This window comes from Salmo salar, chromosome ssa20, assembly GCF_905237065.1.
Source record: "Salmo salar chromosome ssa20, Ssal_v3.1, whole genome shotgun sequence".
In the NCBI taxonomy this organism is placed as follows: Eukaryota; Metazoa; Chordata; class Actinopteri; order Salmoniformes; family Salmonidae; genus Salmo; species Salmo salar.
In genome coordinates this window covers 16,847,128-16,863,786 of record NC_059461.1, presented here as the reverse complement: position 1 = coordinate 16,863,786, position 16,659 = coordinate 16,847,128, and the positions used below count along the sequence as shown (strand labels likewise).

The 16,659-nt window shown below is 41.0% G+C and overlaps 1 protein-coding gene across 1 annotated transcript in view; it reads right to left on the bottom strand.

Annotated features, from left to right (window-relative positions):
- Positions 1 to 16,659, bottom strand: part of LOC106580054 (GDNF family receptor alpha-2) — a 73,551-nt gene that overhangs the window by 37,691 nt on the left and 19,201 nt on the right. Inside the window, exons 3-4 of the mRNA XM_014160630.2 lie at positions 15,433 to 15,519; positions 3,127 to 3,490 (exon numbers count right to left, since the gene is read on the bottom strand). Of these exons, the coding sequence (XP_014016105.1) occupies positions 3,127 to 3,490; positions 15,433 to 15,519 (451 nt within the window). The remainder of the gene's footprint in view (positions 1 to 3,126; positions 3,491 to 15,432; positions 15,520 to 16,659) is intronic.

Here is a 16,659-nt window from a genome sequence, read left to right as displayed (position 1 = left end):
GTTTTTCTTAGTAGGGTCATTACACCCTCCTCCAGTAGCTTATTATTGCCACATTGACCCCCCTCCCAGCTTAGATCCACACATTGCACTATTGACCTCCACAGGGCGTTCAACAGGGGAAGATAATACACTCTAACTATTTCATACGTTTCAATAAGGAAGTGCACAGCAGACACATGGGGGCAAAAAGGTCACCCAAAGCAACTTCACCTGACCGTACATTACACAAAGCAGACCGCAAAGCAATTATGAAGACAATCATAAATCGAAGAAGAGACAACGGACTTTTCACACACTAATAACACACCGCAGAGATTTACTGTAAGATAAGTTATTGGAAGTTTTTTTTCTATTACGACTGAGTCTGGGAGGCCGGGAACCTCTATTCAAGTAAAATGAATGTGAACTGCTATTCTAAAATTGGACACTGCAGGAATTGTTCCTAACAGTAGTTTCGATCTAAACACAGAGGCATCATGCGAACTAACACTAAAGAGTAAAAAAGTGAATGTGAACTGCTATTCTAAAATTGGACACTTGTCACGGCCGTCGTAGTGATTGGACCAAAATGCAGCGGGGACGTGAATGCTCATATTTACTTTATTTAGAACACTACACAAAACAAGAAAACGAAAAAAACAAACGACAGCTAAACAGTTCTGCAGGCTAACCATAGCAGTGCAAAAACAACTTCCCAAAAAAGGGCTACCTAAGTATGGCTCCCAATCAGCAACAACGATGTACAGCTGTTCCTGATTGAGAGCCATACCAGGCCAACACAAAGAAATACACAACATAGAAAGAACATAGAACAATACCCCAAAACCCCCGACAACACAAAACAAACACACCCCTGCCACGCCCTGACCAAACTACAATAACAAATAACCGCTTATACTGGTCAGGACGTGACAACACTGCAGGAATTGTTGCTAACAGTAGTTTCGATCTAAACACAGAGGCATCATGCGAACTATCACTAAAGAGTAAAAAAGTGAATGTGAACTGCTATTCTAAAATTGGACACTGCAGGAATTGTTGCTAACAGTAGTTTCAATCTGAACACAGAGGCATCATGCAAACTAAGGTTAAAGAGTAAAAAAGTGAATGGGAACTGCTATTCTAAAATTGGACACTGCAGGAATTGTTCCTAACAGTAGTTTCGATCTAAACACAGAGGCATCATGCAAACTAACGCTAAAGAGTAAAAAAGTATGCCAATCTATGCATACTAAGTCTCTAAGTCTCAATCTACGCTGAACAAAAATACAAACGCAAGATGTAAAGTGTTGGTGCCATGTTTCATTAGCTGAAACAAAAGATCCCAGAAATGTTCCATACGCACAAAAAGCTTATTTCTCTAAAATTTGGTTCACAAATTTGTTTACATCCCTATTAGTGAGCATTTCCCCTTTGCCAAGATAATCCATCCAACTGACAGGTGTGGCATATCAAGAAGCTGATTAAACAGCATGACCATTACAAAGGTGCACCTTGTGCTGGGGACAATAAAAGGCCACTCTAAAATGTGCAGTTTTGTCACACAACACAATACCACAGATGTCTCAAGTTTTGAGGGAATGTGCAATTTCAATGCTGACTGCAGGATTGTCCACCAGAGCTGTTGCCAGAGAATTGAATGTTCATTTCTCTACCATAAGCCACATCCAACGTCGTTTTAGAGAATTTGGCAGTACGTCCAACCGGCCTGTGTGGTTTAATGTGTTAAGATATGAGGAAAAGAGTCAAGCCAAAATGTGAAGAAAACAATTTGCCACTAAGAGTCTATAGTGAATCTAATTTTACTACAGTGTGATGTCCAGGTGGATTGAAGTTGTTGAATAGAATTCATTCTGCCTACTCAGTTATCCTGAGAGTGATACTAGGCTACAGTATGAGCAGAGAGAGTAGATTGTTGTTTAGTGCAGCACATAACTGCAGCCTACTCAGGGAATTAAATCCACACACTGTACACACACAGCCTACCTGCCCCTCATTTGTACAGGATTGTATTACGTGCTTAACCATCCGTTAAGCAAGTGATATACTGTGTGTATACTATATTTGTAACAGTATTTTTATACTGTTGCGAGGTGGGTAATCACAGGGTTGCCGGTTCAAATACCAAGGCTGATGACTGCACCCTTGATCAAGTCACCTAACCCTTAACCAGCTCCGGCTGAGCTGCTCTTTGGCTGCCCCTGTGCTTCTTTCAGCCAGTGTGTGTGTCTGTGTGTGTGATGTGAGTCTGTCATGTCTGGAGGGTTGGGAATGAAAGAACAGACAGACAAAAATAAAAATGTCTGTTTTGATGGACAATAAAGTCGTACCAGTTGGTTAACATATGCTGATGTTAACATTAAGATACATCAAGCCTTTGGTCAAACTCCATTGAGCTTACTGTTCTGGATTCAAATTGTATTCTTATGTTTCAATCCATAATTATTGATGTTATTGGCGTACAGAATGTATATTTCCATTTATTTTGGACAGCCTATTGATTCACATAGCTTTGGTGGGTAAAATAGTCTTGGTCTTTGTGTTCCTTATCCCTTGGCTCTATAGCAGGGAAACAAGTCATGGCTGGGCAGGTGTGAATGAAATAGGCCCCATCGAATCCAATAGAAACACAGTCAAAGTGATCCACTAATGTTTCATTCAGCCAAATTAAACGCTGTCCCTTCAGTTTAGCCTCATGTCTTCATCCTGCCTCTAATAGCAAAGCTTCCCTGAGTGGCCATAATTACTTTCATGGCTAAGTTACACCACTGAAATCTAGGATGTCACAGGAGAAGGAGATTGCAGTCGATCATTCTCTAGCTGATATTTACTTATTTACCATATATAAGTCAATATCAGAGCATGTTAATAGTTTTCACTAATACCTGGTCAACAGCTCGCTCCCTGAAGCACTCATGCACGTACGCACATATGGAAGTATGGACGCATTCACGCATTCAACCCACCCACCCACCCACCCACCCAACACCCAGACACACACACACACACACACACACACACACACACACACACACACACACACACACACACACACACACACACACACACACACACACACACACACACACACACACACACACAATTCCCAACTCCTAAATCTCTTACCTGCAGAGGGGGTCTTGGCGGCAGTTCTTTCTGAGCTCCAGGCAGTAGGGTTTGACTTTGTCCTCGAAGGAGCAGAAGGGCACGATGGTCTGCCTCCTCCGTTCAGCACAGCCCAGGTCCTGGCAGGGGCAGAAGAGCAGCTGGTGGCTGTACTCGCTGGGCACCCGATCCAGGAATTGCCTCAGGGCCTTGTGGCAGCGCTTACGGTTACAGGGTTCCCCTTTGTTGCAAGTGGCAATGTAGGTGGAGCGCTGTTTCTTACAGGTGTTGTTGAGGTTGCAGGCCTTGGCTGCATCCAGACATGGGTTACAAGTCTTGCCTGGGTCAGAGCAAGTGTTGGCTTTAGGGGTGACAGTGTGCATCCCTGCAGAGAAGGGAGAAGGGGAGCACTGAAAAAGAATATGCACTTAACTGCCTATTGCAAAGCCATGTTGTTATCATAGGTCTGACCCATAGCATTTGTCAACTGGCTCATGACAAAACGCTTTCACACAATAATGATGATGATGACACATAACACAAGATAAGTCGATGTGCTCTGACTACTTGACCATGTTGGATGTCATGTTTGTGAGAGCTGGAAGTGTGCTTCATGTGTTAGATTTCTCCCGATGCTGGGGGTTATTCAATATCATCTTTTTCTCCAAGCCAACCCCAAGCCATCTGAGGCTTGTATAGCTCGCCCATATCCACTCTTCCTGAATTATTTATTGTTAGAGGCCTTGAGTGAAATGTGAATGAATAAAGTATGGATTGAGATAGTAAGTATATTCATCTTCTTTTACATTCAGTTTTGACTTCATGAGTGTGTCAAGTTGATTCTGCTCATCTGATTGCTCCCACCACTGGAACATGATGTACTACAGTAGCTACTGTAAACACCGTGACACAGACCTTGATGCCGTTTACAACATGTGACTTAGATTTCTTGTTGCTTTTTGACATGTGTAATTGGTTTGTCAGTATGGATATTAAACACAGGAGCTCAAGAACATGGTAAAGACTCACTCTGTGCTGTTGAATTGTGGCCTATTGAACACAGATGAACAATTTCTTATTGTCATCACACACTGTCACCTAGCAATTGTACTGTAGCAAACAGATGGAGTCATTAAGTGTGCATATTCAGAGAGCAATCTGAACTGGTGGTACATGCCCACCTGCTTTTGAGATGTCATAAAACAAAACCAAAAAAAAACGGTATGACATTTCACTCATATTCCACCTCCCTTGTATTCAGGGTGTATTAGAAAAGTTAACCTCCCTCCCCATGTAGATAATGATATTTCAGAGGCAGTGCTGGCTCAGTGACATCCAAGGAGATTCATCTCTTATTCAACAGAACCAATCTCATTCTGTGTCTATCACGCAGCATTGAGGAAAAGCCTTTCCTATGGACTGCATGAGCAGCTGTATTGTCTGTAAGTGGTGCATCACAAAAGATCAATTCTAAAAATGCCATACACAGAATGGACATAACACACTCAGAGCCAAATAAAAAATGATTTACCTTTTTCAACCACATGGCAACATAGATGCTAGGTCAGAGGGCTGTGGGATGATCTGTGATTGGACTTCAAAGACAGCTGACATTAGCAGCAGGGATTGAGGCCAAACTGGGCAAAACCTGGCCAAAGCGGTACAGAACCGGGCCAGTCCAGCTGGAGGGGTGGTTTGGGGTTCTGTCCAAAGGCCCTACACATAACAGTGATGGATTGCAGCTCCTAAATCTCCTCTGGCCATCTGCAGCCTTTAATGCGGTGCACAGGGGGTCCAGGATAAAAACAAAATAGAAGAGGGACGAGGTACAAAGATTTATCTGACCAAGCAGTGCAGTGGTTTGAGGTTTTACTATTTCTAATTGGAGAGAAAAGATTGAATTCGGTACTGAAAGCAGAAAGATATCCTGAGGCTCACAAAGACACAAAGGCCCTCAAAGGCTTGGTATACATATACAAACGGGAATGGAGTAGATGAATGGAAAATATATAGTGTTACAGGAAAATAATAGATTTTTCCAAGTGCATTATGAAAGGTTTTGCCTATACACCTTTCGGTAATACAAGAAGGGTGACAGGCAACTCGCAAAAACGGAACGCTTTTGAAATCAGAGGCTGAATAGAGTCTTGCTGATTACAGCAGGCCATCACTGATAGAGGAAACAATGTGCCATGTACTGCCAAGAGATTGGACCACCACTTATGTATACGTGCTCAAGTGTTTTCAATTAACCTGGCCAATCATCATCACAATCAGCCTTTCACATGGGCTGTAATGATCAAACAATCCTCAAATCTCTCTAGGTGTCATCCCATTGCTGCATACACCAGCTACAGCCAGGTTGGGAAAGCCTCACCATCACATTACCCTGATTCCGAGCCTTCCGATGTATTAAGAAATCATGGAAATAGAGGGCTGTGTCCTGATTATTCCAGTGTACTGGTGTCTAAGGTGTTCACTGTGGGACAACAACTGATTAAGTGCATGTTGCTGCATATATATTTTTTAGACTCTGACTATGTTGCCATGAGGCTCTGTTGACACATCTTTGCATGATAATCAGAGTCGTGCTTCTCATGCAATGAACGCTAGGTAGCAACGCGTGTGATTTTAATTGGTTTTTGGCACGCACACAAATATACCAAATTCACTTCACAAGAAAAAAAGGTTTACCAATGTTACTTCACGCTTCCATATAGGAAAGAAAAAGCTCTCGGGGGAACTGTAAACAAGCGCTTTTTATTGTGGAGTAAAGAGTAAAGTAGTCTTTTAACCTAACCAGTTAAATGTAATGTCCTAAAATGTAGATTTCCGCCTAAATAGACATACCGAAAAGTAATTATTTATCATGAGATGGCCATAAATAATACCTAGTAATGCTTATACTGCCAGAAAACGTAACATGGTATAAAGAGTTATACACGACCATTCAAAAGTTTGGGGTCAATTAGAAATGTCCTTGCTTTTGAAAAAAAAGCACATTCATTGTCCATTAAAATAACATAAAATTGATCAGAAATACAGTGTAGACATTGTTAATGTTGTAAATGACTATTGTAGCTGTAATTGTTTTATTATTTTTAATGAAATATTTACATAGGCGTACAGAGGCTCATTATCAGCAACCATCACTCCTGTGTTTCAATGGCACGTTGTGTTAGCTAATCCAAGTTTATCATTTTATAAGGCTAATTGATCATTACAAAACCCTTTTGCAATTATGTTAGCACAGCTGAAAACTGTTGTTCTGATTAAAGAAGCAATAAAACTGGCCTTCATTAGACTAGTTGAGTATCTGGAGCATAAGCATTTGTGGGTTTGATTACAGGCTCAAAATGGCCAGAAACAATCATCTGTACTGTAAGCGGAGATGCGAGGTTCACAGCCAGAGAAAATCAACCCTTTGTCTTGATAGGCCAGAAAATGTGACATGTCTCTCCCAATGCAAATGAGATGTCAGGTTTCACATACTGCATCTCAGATGAGAGCGGAGAGCGACATGTGAAGCGGGACAACCAGAGCTTTCACAGAGGGCACACCACTTGATGTTGCACCATTCACAGAGTACTCTGTGCACAAAAATGTTGGTCGGATCCGGTCCAGAACAGCTCAAAGTCCCATAAATAGGGGACTTAACGTTTAAGAGTTAAATGTTAATAGGGGGCTCGTCCACAGCGTTCATTAGTGTAAAGTACGTGATGGCCATCTACTGAAAAGCACAATGTAGTCATTACGGGCCAGGCAAGAGATCAGGATTTAGGCATTTTCAAGAGAAGGGATCTTCCTTCCACAGTAATTGCTCTCTCCCTTATTTGAATCCTGCATTTCAGACATCATCCTAGACTCTGGGGACCAGGAGTTCAGTCGAGGTTAGAGAGGGGCTCTTGGCTCCGGGTATGCTCACTGTAATTAGGATGGGTGCCAAAGTTTGGATTTAATATGGCCCTTAGTGAGTGTGAAGGAGCTTGTTATAAAGTATTTAGTCTATACCCCTGGGAGCCTTGTCAAGCATTTCTCTGTCAAAGAGTTCATCAGTTATTAGCTCAGGCTTGTGTCAGAGCAGGGTTTTCAGGGGTTAGGTAATGCCACGGCTACACGCTACGACATTTCCCAACAGTAAAACTGACTGTGCATGTTTGGGATCTGTAATGATATCAGTAGGACAACCATTTCACAAGCTGTTTATATGTGCTCTAATCAGATAACGGCTGCTTTAACAGTTCAGAAACGTTTTCCAGATATGAGACCGATAAACTAGCACTTCAGTTCTATGATCTAACACACAGAGGGAAAGTGAGGGCAGCCACTGATTTTAAAAACATGTCAGCTCTACGGTACGTAAACATGTTTCCAAATTCTTGAGTTGTTTGTGAACAGCAGCTGACACTGGGCTTCAAACCACTTCCTGCTATGATGCAGTACTGCTTTATGTTTAGTATTCACATTGCAATTGATGGTTTCTGCCGTCGTGCAGTATAATTCTTTCAATAGTCCATCATGTTTGGCAATCATGCATATCAAACCTGGGACAAATATCATTGTAGCAGAAATGTGCAAGCGAGTCGATTCACATCTCTATCAAGATGCTGGCATTGCTTCACATATTTCCCAAACATCAGTGTAAATGTCTAATTCTGCTAAACAAAACTAACTAATGAGCGTTGCCATGTCCATGTTTGGAGGATTATTCAGTATTCTGTTTAATTTCACCTTGTTAGAATAACGCTGACTGCACCAACAACTAATACGTTACCCTTAGACCCAACACTCATTAAAGTGTCCATGGAGAAAACGAAGAGGCAACTCCTAGTTGTAAATGTAAACCTATTTTAAGTACACATAGTACAGCAGCTATTCAACAACAGTACACTGGCATAAAGCGCGGCAACATTGTCTTTGAGAACGGAATGGTAATTGTTATGAGGGCAAGGTGAGAATGTCCAGTGTTGGGCTGCATGCTGAGCACGACTGTTGCGCCGGTCCTTTTTTCCCCAGCTGTATAGAAATAGGTTTCTCCATTTAATTGGATGGTGGGCATGTGGAGCAGAGAGGTGAGAGGCTTAGTAGGAAGTGTTAGAAGGTCTAACTAAGCGGTGTCAAAGTCAATTCCTGGAGGACACGAGCTGCTTTTTTATCCTGGCCTCTGCTCTTAATAAGTGAATTAGCTCAACATTGGGTCACAATGATGGAACAATTTGTGTAAAATAAAATAGAAATTACAGTCAAGTATATATTTGTATGCTATGGGATAATTCGTTATATAACATTCATAATCATCTGGTGTTGGATGAGGGGCCAACCTATTGAGGTAGAAAAATTATATGAGTGCTAACCAATATCTCTCACAATGCTCAAAAGTAAGACTATTGACTTGTACACATTGAAGTAAGAAAATGGTGGACTTGTGAGGTTTGACTTGGGCAATGCATACTCTCACTTTCCTCACAGTCATTTGCTTTGTTACCGCTGTGTGAATTTAGAGATACAGTGGAGTATGTTTTTTTTTCCCCCATCAATGGTGTCCTTATCTCTCTCACTATAAACTCTTAAGTTGTGGAGATAATTTTTCAATTTTCAGCCTTCCTCCTTGAGAGTGTATTTCCCCATCCACATCAACACAGCAAGATATCACATTCCCTGAGCTTTGGTTCAGTTTACCATTTTAAAAGTGATTAAGCACACTTTTGTGCAGTTGAAATCGGCGGGGAAAGTATTTCAGAGAACAACTGTAATTACTTATCTGTTTGCCTGTGGGCTTTTCTCACCACCACAATCAATTATTCTGTCCTCTGAAATAATAAATTACTAAGGCTAAATGGATTTAGGAGAGCAAATCAGATATTTCACCTTTGAAAGAAATGTTGGAAACAGTTCTAGCAAAAATGAACATATTAATGAGCCCCAGCTTGTGTTCCAAAAGGTGCTGAAAAATGACCAGGATGTAGGATCCACAACCATTTGAGCCTCCTTCATATGGACCATAGGTTAAAACGCCCAGGTATTCAAAGCCACTTCCAATTTGTATTTTGTCTGGTGTTCTCCTTTTTGATAGATCAAACCAGTATATTTTCAAACAACCTATGTCGTTTACTGACTTCAAGCTAAAGGGATTATGCAGAAAGCGTGTCTTTCTTGTACCTCCAAGATATAAAACAAAGCATGATGCATCGACCAGGAAAAGCAAATGTGGCATCTCTGCTGTATACTGCTTTTAGCAAATGAGGCTCGATCATCCTCCGGAAATTTCTGCAGGATCTGGAGAACGGAAGTGATTGAATGTTCAAATGACTGTAGCCTATATCTCCTATTGTTGCGGCAATGGCCCTGCGGTCCTCATATTTCACCTTTTTTATATATTTATTTTTTGTGATAGTCTCTCTCAGGGCTCTATTTCCGACTGGCGTTAAGGCGGCGCTAGATTCAACTTATAAAAGCTAGGTTTCTGCTATTTAAGACTCGCTAAAAGCTTGTCATAGCTGTAACGCAATTTGTTACGGCATTGATTTTGCCAGAGGAGGCGCACAGTAGCCTAATCAGTAGCCTGTAACCAATGTTTTATTAAAATATCACAAGCAGCAAAACAGTCAACAGACATTCTTTATATTTCTGTTGGATCTAACCGTCAAATCGCATGAATTCTGATCGCTGTCCTTGGTGCTGAATGCACTTGGAGCCTGAGCCATTTGCCTGTTTTTTTGTTTGCCTTTCACGTGGCAAAGTCAGTAACAGGCCATATCAATAGATATGGTAGGCTAATCTTCTTAACTTTTGTCCAATTGTCCATAGCTCGAAAATGGATAGCATGTGAATGCAATTTGTGTAGACTAAAATGTCCTTGTTGAAGCCAGATTAGCTAAATATTTGTTATAACTAGGCCTATTGTAAGATTAGTGTATAATATTTAATAAACTATATTCAATGGATAGGACAACATCCATGCCTCCTACTGAAGAGTTCCTAGAAGGCCAGCATCCCGAAGTCGCCTCTTCACTGTAGACGTTGAGACTGGTGTTTTGCAGGTACTATTTAATGAAGCTGCCAGTTGAGGACTTGTGAGGCATCTGTTTCTCAAACTAGACACTCTAATGTACTTGTCCTCTTGCTCATCTGAGATGCAGTATGTGAAACCTAACATCTCATTTGCATAGGGAGAGACATGTCACATTTTCTGGCCTATCAAGACAAAGGGTTGATTTCCTCTGGCTGTGAACCTCACATCTCCGCTTACAATACAGATTATGAAACGGGAGAGCCTAGCCATTGCAGAAAAAGCAGTATTATCTGGCAGCTTCATTAAATAGTAACCGCAAAACACCAGTCTCAACGTCAACAGTGAAGAGGCGACTCCGGGATGCTGGCCTTCTAGGCAGATTTGCAAAGAAAAAGCCATATCTGAGACTGGCCAATAAAAAGAAAAGATAGGCAAAAGAACACAGACACTGGACAGAGGAACTCTGCCTAGAAGGCCAGCATCCCGGGAATGCCTCTTCACTGTTGTGCACTGGGGCTTCCCACTCCTCTTTCTATTCTGGTTAGAGCCACTGCGCTGTTCTGTGAAGGGAGCAGTACACAGCGTTGTACAAGATCTTCAGTTTCTAGGCAATTTCTCGCATGGAATAGCCTTCGTTTCTCAGAAGAGGAATAGATTGACGAGTTTCAGAAGAAAGGTATTTGTTTCTGGCCATTTTGAGCCTGTAATCGAACCCACAAATGCTGTTTCTCCAGATACTCAACTCGTCTAAAGAAGGACAGTTTTATTGCTTCTTTAATCAGGACAACAGTTTTCAGCTAAGCTAACATAATTGCAAAGGGGTTTTCTAATGATCAATTAGCCTTTTAAATGATAAACTTGGATTAGCTAACACAACGTGCCATTGGAACACAGGAGTGATGGTTGCTGATAATGGGCCTCTGTATGCCCATGTAGATACTCCATAAAAAAATCTGACGTTTCCAGCTACAATAGTTATTTACAACATTAACAATGTCTACACTGTATTTCTGATCAATTTGATGTTATTTTAATGGACCAAAAATGTGCTTTTCTTTCAAAAACAAGGACATTTCTAAGTGGCCCCAAACTTTTGAACGGTAGTGTATGTTTAACAATGTATTTCCATATTGAAGGAATGCATTTGGGGCTCCCGAGTGGCACAGTGGTTTAAGGCACTGCATCTCTGTGCTTGAGGCATCACTACAGACACCCTGGGTTGAATCCAGGCTGTATCACAACCGGCTGTGATTGGGAGTAGCATAAGGCGGCACACAATTGGCCCAGCATCAACTGGGTTTGCCCGGTGTAGGCCGTCATTGTAAATAAGAATTTGTTCTTAACTGACATGCCTAGTTAATAAAGGTTAAATAAATACAAAATAAAATAACAATGTGGACTGCAAACATGTTCAACATATTTAGCAAATATGGGGCAGGCCATTTAACAAACTAGGCTATAACGGACTGCAATCGAATTGGAGATGATGACGAGGCAATACATAAAACCCCGTAAAGACAACTTGAAGCAACCACATATTTAGCCATGGAGCACGTTCTGATTGGCCAGTGAGGTATCAAGCCTCGACATACCCACAACTTGTTTATTCATCAAAACCCAGAACTGTCGTGCCACCTCCAGCTATTCTGCACATATTCTGGATGTAAAATAGCACAACAACAAAAATCTGTCACCAGCACTAAGATTTACCATTGTATTAGGTTTGTTAAAATAGAGCCCTTAGTGTAATAGCCATTGTAGCTGTGTCTTATAATAAGATCTGCATTGATTTGTAATGCCCTTTCAGTAATAACCAGTAAACGAAATGTGAGCAATAGTTCCCTTGATGAATACTTGCTGTTTAATTAGTAAACAGAAATCAAACTGAATGGAAAATCAATAGATGGGAATACGGAGGGAAATATATGGGTTTACGTAAGCAAGACCCCCTTGGTGAACTAAGGAATATAAAGAGGAATCCATCATATTTACTGAAAGTGGCAATCTAGTCTCCTTTCCACCTAGTTTAACACCTGATTTACTTAACAGGGCTTCTCAATAGGCGGTCCATGTACAGTGCATTCGTAAAGTATTCAGACCCTTTGACTTTTTCCACATTTTGTTACATTACAGCCAGTGGAGGCTCCTCAGAGGACGAAGCAGAGGACCATCCTCCTCAGTGAATTTCATAAAAATATAACATTTAAAAAGTTATATTTTTTAGATAGAATTATACTAAATATAATCATGAAATAATGATTAAAACACACTATTTTGCAAAGAAGGTCTAGAGTAGCCTCAACAGCACTCAGTAGGGTAGCACCATGGTGTAGCCGGAAGACAGCTACCTTCCATCCTCCTCTGGGTGCACTGACTTCAATACAAAACTTAGGAGGCTCATGGTTCTTTACCCCCTTCCATAAACTTACACAGTAATTATGACAACTTCCGGAGGATGTCCTCAAACCTATCAGAGTTCTTGCAGCATGAACTGACATGTTGTCCACCCAATCAAAGGATCAGAGAATGAATCTGGTACTGAAAGTATTAGCTACAGCTAGCTAGCACTGCAGTGCATAAAATGTGGTGAGTAGTTGACTCAAAGAAAGAGAGAAAGACAGTAGTCAAACAGTTTAACAAATTAATTTCTTCCAAAATGAAGGAGAAGCAAGAGAGAAATATATATATAGAGAGAGTGATTTGATAAAAAAAAAATACTTTCAGTTTCACTTACTTAGCTAGCAAATGCAGCTAGCTCGTTTAGTCTACTGAAACACCCTGCTCAAACAGAGGGATGTTATTTTAGCTAGCTGGCTATGACTTTCCAACTAAACATTGGAATTCTTCCAAGTCAAGGTAAACATTTTGGTTTTACAAATGTATTGCCACCGGGGTCCACCGGTGTAACTGCTTACTGACTGTACACTGTAACGTTACTGCATGATTGTAGTGGGTTTACTAACGCGTTAGTTCTATTAGCTATGCTAACTATGACGTTAATTCTTTAGCTAATATGGTGACACCGATGTAGGCTGTGTGTAGTGGTTTGGCTTGGAAAGGTTTTTTCGCCTGGTCACATACAGCTGATGTGTTGGGCATTGAAGTCCACAAGCGAAGGGACAAGGTGAGAGGAGGAGAGTGTATTCATTCCGCTGATTCTGTTGAAAAAATGTTTCTTAAACGGAAGCAAATGGAACAAATCGGGGATAACATACCTGAATTTGTCCAATAGAAACTCTTATTTGCAATTGCTGGGCGAATGATTACACCCTATATCAGCTAGATGCAGGAAAGAGTGTGCAAGGCGTATTGAATGTCAAATGTGTCTCTCGACACACCTCAAATGTGTCTCTCAACCTGTGTGCACCTACATTGTAAACCGTCATTCATAGGCTAGCCCAGTCGTTCTCAATCCTGGTCCTGGGGACCCAAAGGGGTGCACATTTTTGTTTTTGCCCTAGCACTACACAGCTGATTCAAATGATCAACTCATCAAAAGGCTTTGATGATTTCAATCAGGTGTGTAGTGCTAGGGCAAAAACAAAAATGTGCACCCTTTTGGGTCCCCAGGACCAGGGTTGAGAACCACTGGGCTAGGTTGTAGCAACCTCATGATGGGGGAAGGGAAAATCTGAGTATCAAATAGTAGCCTAAACCTATCGCTGTTACATTTAACTGGGCGAATGGAATATGAATGACAATCATCCAATTTACTGTAATCGAAAAAAAAAACAGTCCTCCCTCATCTTAAACGGCACTGACCGCCACTGCTTACAGCCTTATTCTAAAATGGATTCATTATTTTTTTTATCAATCTACACACAATACCCCATAATGACAAAGAAAAATGGTTTTTAGAAATGTTTGCAAATGTATAAAAAAAAAAGAAATATCACATTAATATAAGTTTTCAGACCCTTCACTCAGTACTTTGTTGAAGCACTTTTGACAGTGATTACAGCTTCGAGTCTTCTTGGGTATGACGCTAGAAGCTTGGCACACCTGTATTTGGGGAGTTTCTCCCATTCTTCTTTGCAGATCCTCTCAAGCTCTGTCAGGTTAGATGGGGAGCGTCGCTGCAGAGCTATTTTCAGGTTTCTCCAGAGATGTTAGATCGGGTTCAAGTCCAGACTCTGGCTGGGCAACTCAAGGACATTCAGAGACTTGTCCCGAAGCAACTCCTGCTTTGACTTGGCTGTGTGCTTAGGGTCGCTGTCCTGTTGTAAGATGAACCTTAGCCCCCAGACTGAGGTCCTGAGCACTCTGGAGCAGGTTTTCATCAAGGATCTCTCTGCACTTTGCTCTGTTCATCTTTCCCTCGATCCTGACGAGTCTCCCAATCCCAGAAGCTTGGCTTTTCAGGCCAAAGAGTTCAATCTTGGATTCATCAGACCAGAAAATCTTGTTTCTCATGGCCTGAAAGTCTTGAGGTGACTTTTGGCTAACTCAAAGCAGGCTATCATGTGCCTTTAACTGAGCAGTGACTTCCGTCTGGCCACTACCATAAAGACCTGACTGGTTGAGTGCTGCAGAGATGGTTATCCTTCTGGAAGGTTCTCCCATTACCAACGAGGAACTCTAAAGCTCTATCAGAGTGACCATCGGGTTCTTGGTCACATCACTGACCAAGGCCTTTCTCCGTTTGGCCGCGCGGCCAGCTCTAGGAAGAGTCTTGGCGGTTCCAAACTTCTTCCATTTAAGAATGATGGAGGCCACAGTGTTCTTGGGGACCTTCAATGCTGCAGAAATATTTTGGTACTCTTCCCCAGATCTGTCCCTCGACACAATGCTGTCTCGGAGCTCTACGGACAATTCATTCAACCTCATGGCTTGGTTTTTGCTCTGACATGCACTGTCAACTGTGGGACCTTACATATACAGGTATGTGCCTTCCCAAATAATGTCCAATCAATTGTATGTACCATTGTATGTAGCACAGGTCAAGTTATAGAAACATCTCAAGGATGATCAATGGAAACAGGATTCACCTGAGCTCAATTTTGAATCTCATAGCAAAGGGTCTGCATGCTTAAGTAAATAAGGTATTTTAGTTTTTTTATTTGTAATACATTTGGAAATATTTCTAAAAACCTGTTTTCGCTTTGTCATTATAGAATATTGTGTATAGATTGCTGAGGATCTTTTTATTATTTAATCCATTTTAGAATAAGGCTGTAATGTAACAAATTGTGGATAAAGTCAAGGGGTCTGAATACTTTCCGATGGCACTGTATACAGTGTATCTTCACAGTCTTTTAACATGAAATAGTCATTGTGGAATCCAAAAAATTATAACATTAAACCTTTGTTCTTACCTGAGATAATGGAAGCGAGACGGAATGCATCAGGGTAGCGAACAGGCATCACAGGTTCATAAGGGGATGTTTCATAAAGCTCTCCACCTGGGAAAACAGTACATGGTGAAACTACATACTGTAGTTCATGGTACATGAATTACTGGGTATGTGTTGCGGTACATTTAACAAAGGAATACACACCCATATATGATCTCAAAATGTATACAAAATTGTTGACATTCATGTGTCTAAGGCAAGGAGTCATGGTTTTAGAAACACTGCACAGGATAAAACATTTTTTGTGCTAAAACAATAAGCAAATATCTATATTGTTTCTGTTGATAACAGAAACCAGTGAAGTTTGAATTCTACAAAATTTGTCAACTTCAGTTTTTAGCTCTTAATCAGTCTGTCTGACCAATAACACATTTTACACCCTGAAGATTTCAATGGTGTGAACATTTGGCTAATTTTGTGATATGCAAAGCAGATCGTTCACCACGGTCAGATAATTTCATTTTGGAAAGAACATTTGGTCCTGGTGCTCTGTGATTTAGGTGAGGCAGCCTCCAAACGCTGAATTGCTGTGGCTGTTTGTAAAAAAAAATGAATCAAATTAGCACTCAACTGACTGTGCTGCTCCCCTGTGCCTCTCTCTCAGAAGCCTCTAATCCTGTGTTTAAAATTCACAGCCATTCGGTGTGATCCAGACAAACCCTCCAGTGTGTAGCATTGCATTTTGATGCTAACAGAAACACAGCATGGCTGTTGTGGGACAGGCAGGGAGCCCACCGCAGCAAATGAGAAAATCCAAAACCTGTGGGGAGAGGTAAAGCTCAGTGGATAACCATCCAATCAATAGATATCACCATTTGTTTATCACAAAGCTCCGTGCGTTTTGAAAAGATGATGTTATCTCATAAAGTGTTCTTCCAGCTGTTCAGAGAATGGAGACTTCAATGGAAAGTAGTGTGTGATTCACATATGTGTTGACCGTGTTGTACAGTATAGTGCATATTTCATTATCAGGCTGCCGATCAGGTGGAATAAAAAGTATACCCTTGAAGATGTCACTTTAATAACACAGTGTAATGTTGGTTCACAGTACACTTGTTGAAAACAAAACAGAGGCAACATTGTGTTATGATATGTTATCTTAGTTCCATCTTGAACAGGGGGATAAAAAAGCGTCAGTAAAACAATTATTGAAATACACCAAACTAAAGATGATCAACTATAACGCCA